Below are 13,795 nucleotides of genomic sequence, written 5' to 3'. Positions count from 1 at the left end.
GTTCTGGAGGGAAGTACAACATGAGTTGGGTACTCGGGTAGAGTTGAGTACAACATTTCACCCTCAGACGGACGGGCAGTCCGAACACACTATTCAAATACTGGAGGATATGCTTCGTGCGTGTGTGATAGATTTTGGGAGGTGCTTGGGATCAGTTTTTACCACTTGCGGAGTTTGCTTACAACAACAGTTATCAATCGAGCATTCAGATGGCTCCGTATGAAGCCTTGTATGGTAGGCAGTGCCGGTCTCCAGTGGGTTGGTTCGAACCAGGGGAGGCTAGACTATTGGGTACAGACTTGGTTCAAGATGCCTTGGAAAAGGTTAAGTTGATTCAGGATCGGCTTCGTACAGCCTAATCTAGACAGAAGAGTTATGCGGATCGAAAGGTTCATGATGTTGTATTCATGGTTGGTGAGCGGGTATTTCTTCTGGTTTCGCCTATGAAGGGTTTGATAAGGTTCGGGAAGAAGGGCAAGTTGAGCCCTAGGTATATTAGGCCTTTTGAGATTCTTGAGAGAGTTGGAGAGGTGGTTTATAAACTTGTACTATCACCTAGTCTCTCTGCAATTCATCCGGTATTCCATGTTTCTATACTTCAGAAATATCATGGCGATCCATCTCATGTGTTAGACTTCAGTTCGGTTTAGTTGGACAAGGATATACCTTATGTTGAGGAACCAATGGCTATTTTAGAGAGGCAGGTTCGAAAGCTGAGGTCAAAGAACATTGCTTCCGTGAAGGTTCAGTGGAGGGGTCATCCGATCGAAGAGGCGACTTGGGATACCGAGCATGATATGCGCAACTGTTATCCACACTTATTCACCAGCTCAGGTACTTTTTCTAACTCCGTTCGAGGACGAACGTTTGTTTTATAGGTGGAGAATGTGATGACCCAAAATATTATTTTTAAATTTAATAATTAATTCTATGTTATAAGACCTCGAAAATCACTATTTATTATTTCTCGACTTGCGTGCACATTCCGTAAAATTTTCCAGAAAGTTTTTATGTGAAAAATGGATTAAAGTGTGAATTAGAGCTTTAAAACTCAACTGAGTTAACTTTGGTCAACATTTTGAGCTAACAGACTCGGATCAGTGTTTTGACAGTTTCGCTAGGTCCGTATCGTGATTTGGGACTTGGGCGTATGCCTAGAATCAAATTCCGAGATCCCTAGCCCGAGATATGGAATTTTGATAAAATATTAAAAGTTTAAGTTCAAATAGTGACCGGATATCTAATTATGTGCAAACGACCCCCGAAATAGAATTTTGATGATTCCAACAACTCTGTATGGTGATTTTGGACTTAGGAGCATGATCGGAATTTTATTTGAAAGTCCGTAGTGAAATTAGGCTTGAAATGGCTAAAATAGGAATTTAAGTTTGGAAGTTTGACTGGGGAGTTGACTTTTTGATATCGGGGTCGGAATCCAGTTCTAAAAATTTTCACAATTCCGTTATGTCATTTATGACTTGTGTGCAAAATTTGAGGTCAATCGGACTTGATTTGATAGGTTTCGACATTGAATGTAGAAGTTGGAAATTCTTAAGTTTCATTAAGCTTGAATTGGGGTGTGATTGATGATTTTAGCGTTGTTTGATTTGATTTAAGGTTTCAAATAAGTTCGCATGATATTTTAGGATTTGTTGGTGTATTGAGTTGAGGTCACGAGGGCCTCGGGTGAGTTTCGGATAGTTAACGGATCAAAAGTGGGACTTAGCTGCTGCAAAAGCTGCTGCAATGTTTCTGCTGGAAATGCTGTCAAAATCGGGCTCCCTGACAAATCGGGCTCCGTGACAACCGGGCTCCCGGACAAATCGAGCTCCCTAACAAATCGGGTTCCCTGGCAAATCGGGCTCCGTGACAGATTTGTAAGTTTTAAAATTGGGGACTTCGTCCTATTTGCCATTTTTTACGAATTGGAGCTTGAGGAGAGGCGATTTTGATATATTTTCAAGGAAATACATGGGGGTAAGTGATGCTAACTCAGATTTGGTCAATATAAACGAATATATCATTGTTTTCACCATTTAATTAGTGTTTTGAGATAGAAATTTGGAAAATTTTTAGAAATCTCATAGAAACGATTTTTTGAGATTTCAGTATCGATCCGGAGTCGGATTTGAGTGAAACTGGTATGGTTGGACTCGTAATTGAATGAGTTATCGGATTTTGTAAGTTTTGCCGGATTCTGAGACGTGGGCCCCATGGGCAATTTTTGAGCAAATTTTGGTTTTTATTGAAAAATGTAATATTTTCTTATCAAATTGATTCCAATAATTTTTGTTGACTGTATCGAATTAATTATGACTAGATACGAGTCGATCGGAGTCGGAAAATCGAGGAAAAAGTATAATACTTGGTTAAATTAAGTGACTTATCTAACCTTGTGTGGGGGATATTTTCCCTAGGATTGGTATTGATGTGATTATTGAAATGTGTTAAAAGTCGTATACACGAGGTGACGAGTGTGTACACGGGCTAAATGTGAAAGATTATATTTTTAAATTGTGTAGATTACTGTTGCACATTTATTAAATTATTTTATCTTGTTATATTCTTCATCATTGATCTGAAATATATACCTTAAATTTGTTTGACCTTTTCATGCTAATTGTTTTACCTGTTTAGTTGAAACTTAGTTTCTTTTATTCTGTGCATTATTTGAAGGTTGATTTTCTTTAAATTAAATATTTTTAATATGAAGTATTTGACAATTGTAAACTTGATACTGAAACAACGTATTAAAGATTTTAAAATATTACTTTCCTGAATTATTTATTCCTGAATATTTTTGTAATATTTTCGTACTTGTTGTGATGGAGCCGTGAGCTCTTTATTGTAGAAAAATATTATTTATGATTTATTTTGGTAAGTTAAATTATTTGAGCACTTGAGGTGCAAATTGTGATATATTGTGATATTGATACACATGCGGTGGTATAAGGTTTGGGTATTGAAATGCATGCGGTGAAATAAGGGTGGCTTGATATGCGTGGCTAGTAGAGAGAACTACTAGAAGTCATGCGGTGTGATAAGGATGGCTAAAATGCGAGATGCTATTTCGGGAAAAATATTTTCTTTCAAATAAATTGTGAAGTCTCCCGCGGTGAGATAAGGAAATGAGATATTGTGAATTTATTTATGATTTGGGACTACGAGGCAGTATCTCGGGAGTTCCCTTGTTGATATTGATTTATGGCCGCATTTGCCTTTGATTATATGTTGTGATTTTCTTGAAGTTGAAAGGAAATTTTATTTTGTTTCCACGAGATATTAATTGCCATTATTTGGTTTAGTTAAATGTGACATACTACTTGATTTATTTCTATTATCATTAGTTAAATTTAATAAGTAATTATGTGTTCTAAGACCTCGAAAAATATCATTTATCATTCCTCGACTTGCGTGCACAGTCCGTAAAATTTTCCGAAAAGTTTTCATGTGAAAAAATGAATTAAAATGTGAAATAGAGCTTTAAAATTCAAGTGAGTTGACTTTAGTAATCATTTTTAGCAAAATGACCCGAATCAGTGTTTTGACAGTTCCGGTAGCTCCGTATCGTGATTTGAGACTTGGGCGTATGCCCGAAATTTAATTTGGAGGTCCCTAGCTCAAGTTATGACCATTTAACAGAACTAGCAATTTAAAGGCTAAATATTCCAAGTTTGACCACGGAGTTGACTTTTTGATATCGGAGCCGGAATTCGATTCTGGAAATTTGAACAGCTCCGGTATGTCATTTATGACTTGTGTACCAAATTTGAAGTCATTCTGAATTCATTTAATATGTTTTGGCACGAGATTTGCAAATTGAAAGTTTAAAACTCAAAGTTCGAATCGGGGTATGAATTGTAAATCGAGTGTTGTTTGACGTGATTTTAGACCCCGAGTCAGTCCATATTATGTTATGGGACTTGCTGGTATATTCGGACTGGGTCCCGAGTACCCCGAGTGTGATTCGAATCGAAATCGGAACAAGAATTGGACTTAAGCAAAATCTGAAATTTTGGGTTCTGGTGTAATCGCACCTGCGGAATTTTGACCGCATGTGCGAGCTCGCAGAAGCGAGCCTCCCATCGCAAATGTGGTCTTCACAGGTGCGGCCCTTTTGCGCAGGTGCGACAGGGGTGTCCGCAGATGCAGAACTTCACTGGCAGCCTGGCATCGCAAATGCGAGCTTTGTATCACAAATGCGAGTCCACAAATGCGGAACTTTTGTCCGCAGATGCGAAAATGACTGGACAGAACCCATAAATTCGGAAGTCGCCATTTTTATTCATTTTTGAGTTTTAAGTCTCGGATTTGGGAAATTTCAAGGGTGATTTTCGCGACTTTGAATTGGGTAAGTGTTCTTTAACCAAAAGTGATTATATTTCACAAATCCATATCTATATTCATCATTTATCTCGGATTTAGATGGAAGAAATTGGAATTTTTGTAAGACTTTCCAAAAATGAAAAATTAAGATTTGAGGCTCCATTTGATATCGGAATTGGACAAATTTTGTATGGTTGAACTCGTATCGGAATGGGTGTTCGGATTTCGGAAAGTTTTTCGGGATTTGAGACGTGGGTCCTATTGCCGAATATTTTAATGAATTTCGGATTTTTATACGGAAAATTTATAAATTCATATGGAATTAATTCTTATGATTCATATTGAATATATCGAATTGTTTGTGAATAGATTTGAAGCTTTCAGAGGCAAATTTAAAAGGAAAAGTTGTGGTTGAGTAATTGATTGAAATTTGCAAAGCGAGGTAAGTGTCGTGGTTAACCTTGACTTGAAGGAATAGAACCCTTAAATTATTTGTTATGTGAATTGCATATGAACAACGTATAGGCGATGTGACGAGTGTCTATACGTCGTCAAATTAATTGTTTGCGTGCTTACTTGAAAAATCATAAATTAATTATTATAATAATTGTTTCTCTCCTATTCTTTGCCAAATATTAATTCTTGAATTCCTGCATTAATTGTTAAATGCTATTTGAATTATGTATTTTAATTGTTATTTAACATTTAGCATATTAAATATTAAATTGCCTATTTTCTCCCTGATTTCCATAATAATTTGCTATTTGACATTGTTTGTTTTATAATTAAATCATAATTATTGTATGCTTGCTGTCTTATAATTTTATATCAATTGTTGCAATTATTTGGGAAATTTCTTCTATAAGAATTGGTAAATGAATATGTTGGAGGAGCGGGTTGCACGCCGCAACAGAATTGATTATAATGAATATATTGGAGGATCGGGTTGCACGCCGCAACTGACTTATTAAAAGTCCATATTGGAGGATCGGGTTACACGTCGCAACAGACTTATTAAAAGTCCATATTGGAGGATCGGGTTTCACGCCGCAACAGACTTATTTAAAATGAATATATTGGAGGAGCGGGTTGCACTTCGCAACAGAACCGAATGTGAATATATTGTGAGAGCGGGTTGCACGCTGTAACAGAACTGAATGTGAATATATTGTGAGAGCAGGTTGCACGCTGCAACAGAATTGATGGAAATGATAATTGATTATGACTGCTGCGTTGGCTTCAATTATAATAAATGAGTTACCTGATTTAATTTTATTATTTGTGATTGTTATTAATATTGCGTACAAGTTAATGTAAGTGAACCGCCTTAGCCTCGTCACTACTTCGTCGAGGTTAGGCTCAGCACTTACCAGTACATGAGGTCGGTTGTACTGATACTACACTCTTCACTTCTTGTGCAGATTTTGGAGTTGGTCCCAGCGGCGTACCGTAGACTTGCTCGGATTTCAGCTATTCAGAGGAGACTTGAGGTATAACTGCACGACGTTCGCAATTCTGAAGTCCCCGTCTACTTTACTTTAACTGTGTGTTTATTTTCAGAGAGCTTTATTTTATTCAGACCTTTATTTGTATTTATTCTAGAAGCTCGTGCACTTGTGACACCAATTCTGGGATGGTATTTAGACACAGTTGTTTTGATGGATTAGTTCACTATATTTCAAACATTGCTTCCGCATTTGTTTCCTTGTTAGTAATAAATTTAAAATTATTTTAAAAATGGTTAATATTATTCTAACGTTGGCTTGCCTAGCAAGTGAAATCTTAGGTGCCATCACGGTCCAAAGGTAGGAATTTCGGGTCGTGACAGTTATTCTCCAGTAGGGCCTGACCTGACCTCGTCACTACTCTACCGAGATTAGGCTTGGCACTTACTAGGTACCGCTGTGGTGTACTCATACTATGCTTTTGCACATCTTTTTGTATAGATCCAGGTACATCTTATCAGACCAAGCATTAGTAAACTAACTATACGAGGAGATTTTGAGGTATATCTGCCAGCGTTCGCAGACTCCGGAGTCTCCTTCTATTATTATTATGTTGCTTCCTTATTTTTCTTTAGACCTTGATATATAGAGACATTGAGGATAAAATTCTTAGAAGCTTGTGACTTATTTCTACCGGATTTTGGGAGTTGAAATTGTTTGAACTGTAGTTTATTTATTTCAGATATTTATTATTCTTCCGCATTGATAGGCTTACCTAGTCTTAGAGACTAGGTGCCATCACGATATCCTACAGAGGGAATTTGGGGTCGTGAAAATGATTAACCCTGGCATATGCATATACACTCGTCACCTCATATATGCATCACCCCCATGTAGCAAACAACGATAATTAGTAGGAAAAATTTCTCCAACAAAGTTAGGCAAGATACTTACCTCAAACAAGCCAAGTCAATATACTAGAAGCGCCATCCCCCTCAAATCATCCTCTGAACGGCTCGAAACTAGCCAAAAGCAACTCAAAATCATCAAATAATGCCATCGGAAGCAAACCCAATCGATAAAGGTTGAATCTTTACATATTTACTCAAAGTCAACCAAAAAGTCAAACCTGGTCTCGCACCTCGGAACCCGACGAAACTCATAAAATCCGACAACTCATTTAATTATGAGTCTAACCATACTAATTTCACTCAATTCCGACTCCGAATCGATGTTCAAAACTTAAAAATTCACTTTAGGAAAGTTGAGACAAAAACCATCAATTTCTCTTTTGAAATCATAACCAAATGCCAAAAATGAAGATGGAATCACGAAATATAATCAAAATCGCAATTCATGTGGTGAAAATTACCTAAAGAATCGCCCAAATCCGAGCTCCATAGCTCAAATTATGATAAAATGTTTGAAACCTCCAACTAGAGTACTTTATAATACTACTCCAGCAATACTCTTCGGGAACGCGGTAACAACCTCGCATTCGCGAAGCACATCTTCACAGCCCCTGAATAACCCTTCGTGTTCGCATCCTAGTCCCCGCGAATGCGATGCACAGACCAGGCCACCCTCCGCGAACACGTAAGCTCTATCGCGAACGCGAATCACAAATCTCCTCCGGCCAAATTCCTTAATATGCGAACGTGATGTCTCCTTCGCGAACACGTTGAACAAACACCTCCACTGACAAAAATACCCATTGTGAACGCGTCCCCTCTCCTGTGATCGCAAAGCACAACTGAAACACCAGAAAACAAGAAATCTAATGCAACTTCGAAATGGTCCGAAATCAATCTGAAATACAGCCGAGCCCTCGGGACCCCGCCCGAACATACCAACAAGTCCCATAACCTAACAAGTACTTACTCGAAGTCTCAAATCACGCATAACAATATCAAAATCACGAATCGCACCTTAAATCGAAGTAAATAAACTTTTGAATTTTCAACTTCCAAAACTAGCGCCGAACCAAATCAAATTAACTTGGAGTAATGACATAACAAAGCCTTTTCAACTCCCAGAACAAAAATCTGAACCTCATATCATCAAAGTCAACTTCTGGTCAAACTTATGAACATTCCAAAACTCCAAATTGTCAACTTTCGCCAAATTATGCTGAAACCTTCTAGAAGCACCCGATTGCAAATCCGCAAAATCACCATCCGGGCCTAACAGATTCATAAAATTTCCAGTCCGGGGTCAAATATACAAAAGTCAAACTTGGTCAACTCTTCCAACTCAAAGCTTATAACATGAAAATACTTCTTCTGAATTGATCCCGAACCACCTGAAAACCAAAACCAACGATTCACATAAGTCATAATATGTCATATGAATCTACTCAACACTTTAAATAATTGAACGAAATGCAAATGCTTAAAATGACTGATCAGGTCATTACATTTCCACAACAGAGTTCTATAGATATTATGTTTATAAGCCACGAGAGAACAATTACATTTCAAGTCTCGCATTGGTCCTGTAACTTTGCTTATATGATTCCTTTGTGCAGGTACCATTCACAAAACCTTTCTGCTTCCCTAACAGGGCAACTTTCATCGTCCTACTTCATAACCTGTAATTCTCAGACCGTGTGAGCTTCACATGAATTAAAACGATGCCTGGAGTGTTCGATGGACCAAGATATAGTGGGCGTGTATACATAATTGTTGATTCCGCCATGAATGAATCTCTTATTCAAAAATAGAGAGAATTGAAAACTAGAAAATGTCGAAGAATCAGCTGACAATTGAGAATCTATCTGGCTCGTACCCACTCTGATACTATGCTAAAATCTGCACCTTCACTGAGCAGATTCAGAGGAGCTATATGATTCTCCAACAACGGAAGCTTCTAGAGCAGAGAAACAGAGAAGAAGCGGATATTTTGTGAAATGATTCTCATCTCATTCTCAGTCGGTTACATTGTATTTATATTGTACAAAGCACTAACTAACTATTAACTTATGAAGTGACACACTTAAAACTAACAACTAACAATAGAGCTGCCACGTTGGATACTTAATCACACAATAATAAAGAAAATAGACCTTGGGCCTAACTCAACCCCAAAAGCTAGCTCACAAGGTGAAGATTATATATATGTTGTCTCCTCTTGATTTCTTCATATATAACTCTTTATATTTTGACACCTCTCGGTGAAAATCTTAGTTTCGCCACTGAATGCGAAAAATAAATCCAAATAGTGGCCTCAAAATGGATCATTTGTGAAAATTCGCTATTATTTATATCAAATCAAATACTATTAAAATTTAACAGTTAAAAATTAAAGTAACAATAAATAATAATTAATTATGATTTTGGCTTCTCTGGAACCAATTCATGAATTCACCCTTGGAAAAACAATTTTGGAATAATTTGAAAAAAGTCCGCAGTAGTCCCTCATCTTTGACGGTACATTCAAAATGACCCATATCTATAATAGTTCTTTTAAATTTTTTTTATTATGCGCCTCACACAACTGACACTAATTGTGTGAGGTCTTTTTTTTTTTATCTTATAATTTTGTGGACCCAAAAGTGTAAGATATAAGTTTATAAATTTGTGAGATAAAAAGATGCATCACACACCTAATGTCAGTTGTGTGACGCACGTCATAAAACTTTTCGTCCTTTTGAGTGTATCAAAATGAAAAATGATCTAGTCCTGCGTAACAGAAACCGTCTATGTGATACGCTACCACTTCAAAATTTCAGAATAGTTCTTTACCTTTTGATAACATTTAAAATGGTTCTTAAAATCAGCCATTAATTACACAATGCATGTGAACTATTTCCACAAGTTACACGATTAACAAATTACACTAATATATTTTCACATTTTTAACCTCTCAAAAATGCATTTATCTTTATCCCCCCATATCAGCTTGGTTGCGACACCTCAATCCACATTGAAATCGTTTTAAAAAGCACTGTTAGTTCTTTCCAGTGAGTTTTTACGATCATTCATAACACAACAATAGATCATTTATACTTCTTTCTTTCCTATAAACACTAAAGTAGTACATATGAATTAATTTTCGTCAATGAAAACATATTAAGTGATGAACATGTAATTTCCTTTAGCTTTATTTATAAAGTTAAAATTAATTTTATTTAACTCGTTAAATTATAGTATAATCTTTCTACACTTTGTGGTGCAACATAAAATTAATTTGGCTTCTAGGAGTTAAATATAAATGTATTATAATTCATTGTGTTACATAATAAAAAAACTTGGCTAGCTAGAGACGATAATTAGGTAAACATAGCACGGGCTAGCCAGTTTTCGGACTGGTAATTCAAAAATAATCAGCGTTTGCAAAGTCATTAAAAAATAGCCACTATTTTGCTGCAACACGGACCGGTCCAACATAATATACTGGAGATTGGTGCACCTGTGTATGAACTTCCACCATATTATGCTGGAACTCTAACACGCGGAAAGTTCCAGCATAATATACTGGAGATTGGATCACCTGTGTATGAACTTCCAGCATATTATGCTGAACCGATATATTATACTGGAACTCCAGTGTATTATGCTGGAATAGTTTTTGGATTTTGAACAGTATTTTCGTTCAGATTTATCTTTACATGAAAAATGGCTAAATTTCGATTACTTTTGAAACTGTGACTATTTTTCAATTAACACTTTTAAATCTGGCTATTTTTGAATGTCTCCCGATAATAATTAGTTGCCAATTGCTATAGTATATATCCCTATTTTATTATGAATCTGCTACACGTGAACCATATTAAGATGCACAGTTGCTGAAAATGAACCAATCGTTTATCAAATAGCTACTGATGTATATGCATTTAACTTATTATTAATCTCACCTACTGCATAATACCACTTTTATAATTGAGATACTTTTGAAATCAACTCTGAAAGTTAAACGAAAATTTTGATATCTCTAACATACGAATTTTTTTTTTTTACAGAAAAAGGAGTACTACTAAATGTAACAAACCATTAATTCCATGAAAACTTAGATTAGCTTTTGTACCGGCACCAAAAAAGTAATCCGGTGTGAAAAGTATCTCACGTTCACGCAGGGTCTATGGAAGGGCCGCACTTCAAATGTGTGATGTAGACAATCTATCCTAATGCAAACATTAGTGTCTGCTTCCGCGATTCGAAACCCTACCTATACGAGCACCATTAAAACATAAAATAAACTTCACAAGTACACCTAATAGCCAATTGTACAAAACATAAAGCTCAAATATGCCTCAACATTTTATTTGTATCTTCTAATTAATCAAACATTTCCAGAATCAATCTTTGCTAACATCACCATTTTTCTTAGTACCATTACTCTCTGACTTCTCATTCTTGTTTACACCGTCAGTATCCTTGGCTTCTTCAGCATCAGCTGCTAATTCTTTCTTTTTCTCCTCTTTCTCTTCCTTCTCCTTCTTGGCCTTAGCTCTCTCTTCTTCTTCTTCCTTGGCCTTCAATTTTGCTTCCTCCTTTGCAATTTCAAGAACTTTAATCAATCTCTTCAAGCAAGTGTCTGCATTTTCCTTTGAAGACTTAGGCATCAAATTCTCAGCAATATCCGCAGGAGTCATATTAGTTTCCCCCATCAAACGACGAATCTCAGGAAAATGATCATGGGATTCGACGTCTAGATAATTACGTGCAAGCACCTTGAACGACTCAAAGCAACAGTAAGATAACACAATATGTTTATCCATTCTACCCCTCCGAATTAGAGCAGGATCAAGCTTTTCCACATAGTTAGTAGTGAAAACAATAAGCCTTTCACCACCAATAGCTGACCATAAACCATCAATGAAGTTCAAAAGCCCAGATAAAGTTACCTCACTTTTCTCTTTCGCCTCTCCTTTTTTCATCTTTTCCACAATGGCATCTTTCTCATCTTTTTCTTTATCTTCCTCGTCTTTCTTCTTCTTCTTCTCCTCCCTTTGACCGGTAAGGTCAAGGGAACAATCAATGTCTTCTATTACAATAATAGACTTACTTGTAGTGTCTATCAATAACCTTCTTAACTCGGTATTGTCCTTAACCGCTGTCAGTTCAAGATCATAGATATCATATTCCAAGAAATTAGCCATAGCAGCAATCATGCTAGACTTACCTGTTGGGATCGAAAATAACGTGGCATCATACGGAAGCTAATAAAGCAAACAGTAAATCAGATGACAAAGAGAATTATACTAAAATGACATAATATACTATAATATAGTTAGGCCAATTGACCTACATCAATCTACTATAAAAGAAAAAGAAAAAAACTTTGAGAGAGAATAAAAGAAACTCTCTAAAAGACTACATTGTGGATATTGTTATTGTTCTTGTGAGAAGAAACAGAGATCTTCAATTTATAGATGACCAAGACTTTTTCGCCAAAAAAGGAATAAGGCATATGAAGCAGATTTATTCCTTTTATAAGTTTTTTTTCATTCTTTCAAGAAAGAAATTCCTAATAGATTAAAGATTCAGAACAAAATCCTAATATTACCTGTCCCCGGAGGACCATAAAGAAGATAACCACGCTTCCACGCCTTGCCAATCTTGGCATAATAATCTTTTGATTTGCTAAATGTTTGGAGATCATCCATAATCTCTTGTTTCTTGTTTGGATCCATAGCCAAAGTATCAAAAGTTGATGGATGCTCAAACACTACTTGGCTCCATATCCTCCAACCCCTATATCTATAACCACCTGACTCCCCCTTATTGTTTGTGTACAACTTCCTCTGCCTTTCTCTAACAGCAATCGCCTTCCCTTCGTCCAACACATATTTCAAGTATGAATTTGTGATAAGCTCGCGATTCTTTCTGTGAAATTTGAGCTTGAAATACCTCTTGTCATCCTCCTTCCACAAAGAAATTGTCTGTTTGTTGGCTAGTTGTTGGCTCGAAATCCACCAAACTTTCTCGCCTTTATATTCATCGGTTATCTCCTCGTGATCATCCATTGTTAGGACAAGAGATTGACCATCTTTCACTACGTTGGCTTTGAGACGCTTGGCTTGTGTGCAGGAGTTCTTACTCAGGTATCTTTCGATTGCAACATAAGCTTTGCTCCGCTCGAACCAGCCATCAGTATCATACTCATGAAAAATAATGTGCATATAAGGGTAGAAATAGCTCACTATTTTATCGGTATACCTCCTAATATGACCACGAAGTTCGTGAGGAAAATAGTTCTGGTACATAGTCCAAGTGAACATGATTGCTGCAATGGTTGGACCCAACTGAGTCCAAACATCTTGCATCATCATTTTCTTAATTAATTTCTCTCCTTTTTTCACTTAGAAATAATATATAACAACACTTGATCAAGTGTATGTGAATGTTTGTTCACTAAATGAGGGTCTCTTATATAGTACTGTACTATATAGGAAACACCAGCGTTGTTGTATCTTCCTTGCTCGCCAAGTTTGAACAATAGTTTATGTGATGTTTTGTTGTTTAAAAAATCGAAGAGGGAGAATGATTTTTGAAATTTGTGGTTTAAAAGTTTAAAGTTAAAATGGTTTCTAAATGTAAAAATATATTATTCTTTTGGGACAAACTATAAAGAAAAATTACTATCACATATATTGGTATATGGCAAGAAGTCACGATTTCGAGCCGTGAAAACCGTCTATTGCAGAAATCCAGGCGAAGCATCATCCTCCGCAAGTTCAGCTAGCATTTCTTCATAAGTTTCGTCTACCTCTGGTTGTGATTCAGCAAGTCCAAAATTTCTTCTTTCCGAACGGATCCAATCTCTGAAAAGTACTGATTTTTCCAAGCTCTCCCTTATAGACGCTCTATAATCACCGAGTTGAAGTCTTGCTTGACTGAAATCGCTCTCTGATGCCACTGTTGAACCTTGAATAGTTAAAATGTCTCGGGCCATCCTTGAAAGAATCGGAAAGTATTTTTCTTTGTCCTTCCACCATTCCAAAATATTAAAGGAGCCGTCGGGATTCACTTCCTCAATTCCCTGTGACAAATAAACTTCAAGCTCATTTAGTTGTGAAAAAT

General features: G+C 36.5%; 1 protein-coding gene across 1 annotated transcript; it reads right to left on the bottom strand.

Annotated features, from left to right (window-relative positions):
- Positions 1-11,005: 11,005 nt before the first annotated feature.
- LOC107795906 (AAA-ATPase At3g28580-like) lies at positions 11,006-13,061 on the bottom strand. Its single transcript, XM_016618615.2, has 2 exons — positions 12,279-13,061; positions 11,006-11,894 (listed from the first exon to the last, which is right to left on the bottom strand). Exons 1-2 carry the CDS (start codon positions 13,042-13,044, stop codon positions 11,068-11,070), a joined length of 1,593 nt encoding a protein of 530 aa, XP_016474101.1. The 5' UTR covers positions 13,045-13,061; the 3' UTR covers positions 11,006-11,067.
- Positions 13,062-13,795: the final 734 nt, after the last annotated feature.

The sequence above is a fragment of the Nicotiana tabacum genome, chromosome 24, assembly GCF_000715075.1.
Source record: "Nicotiana tabacum cultivar K326 chromosome 24, ASM71507v2, whole genome shotgun sequence".
In the NCBI taxonomy this organism is placed as follows: Eukaryota; Viridiplantae; Streptophyta; class Magnoliopsida; order Solanales; family Solanaceae; genus Nicotiana; species Nicotiana tabacum.
The sequence above is the reverse complement of the archived record's forward strand: the minus strand, read 5'-3'. Positions and strand labels throughout refer to the sequence as shown.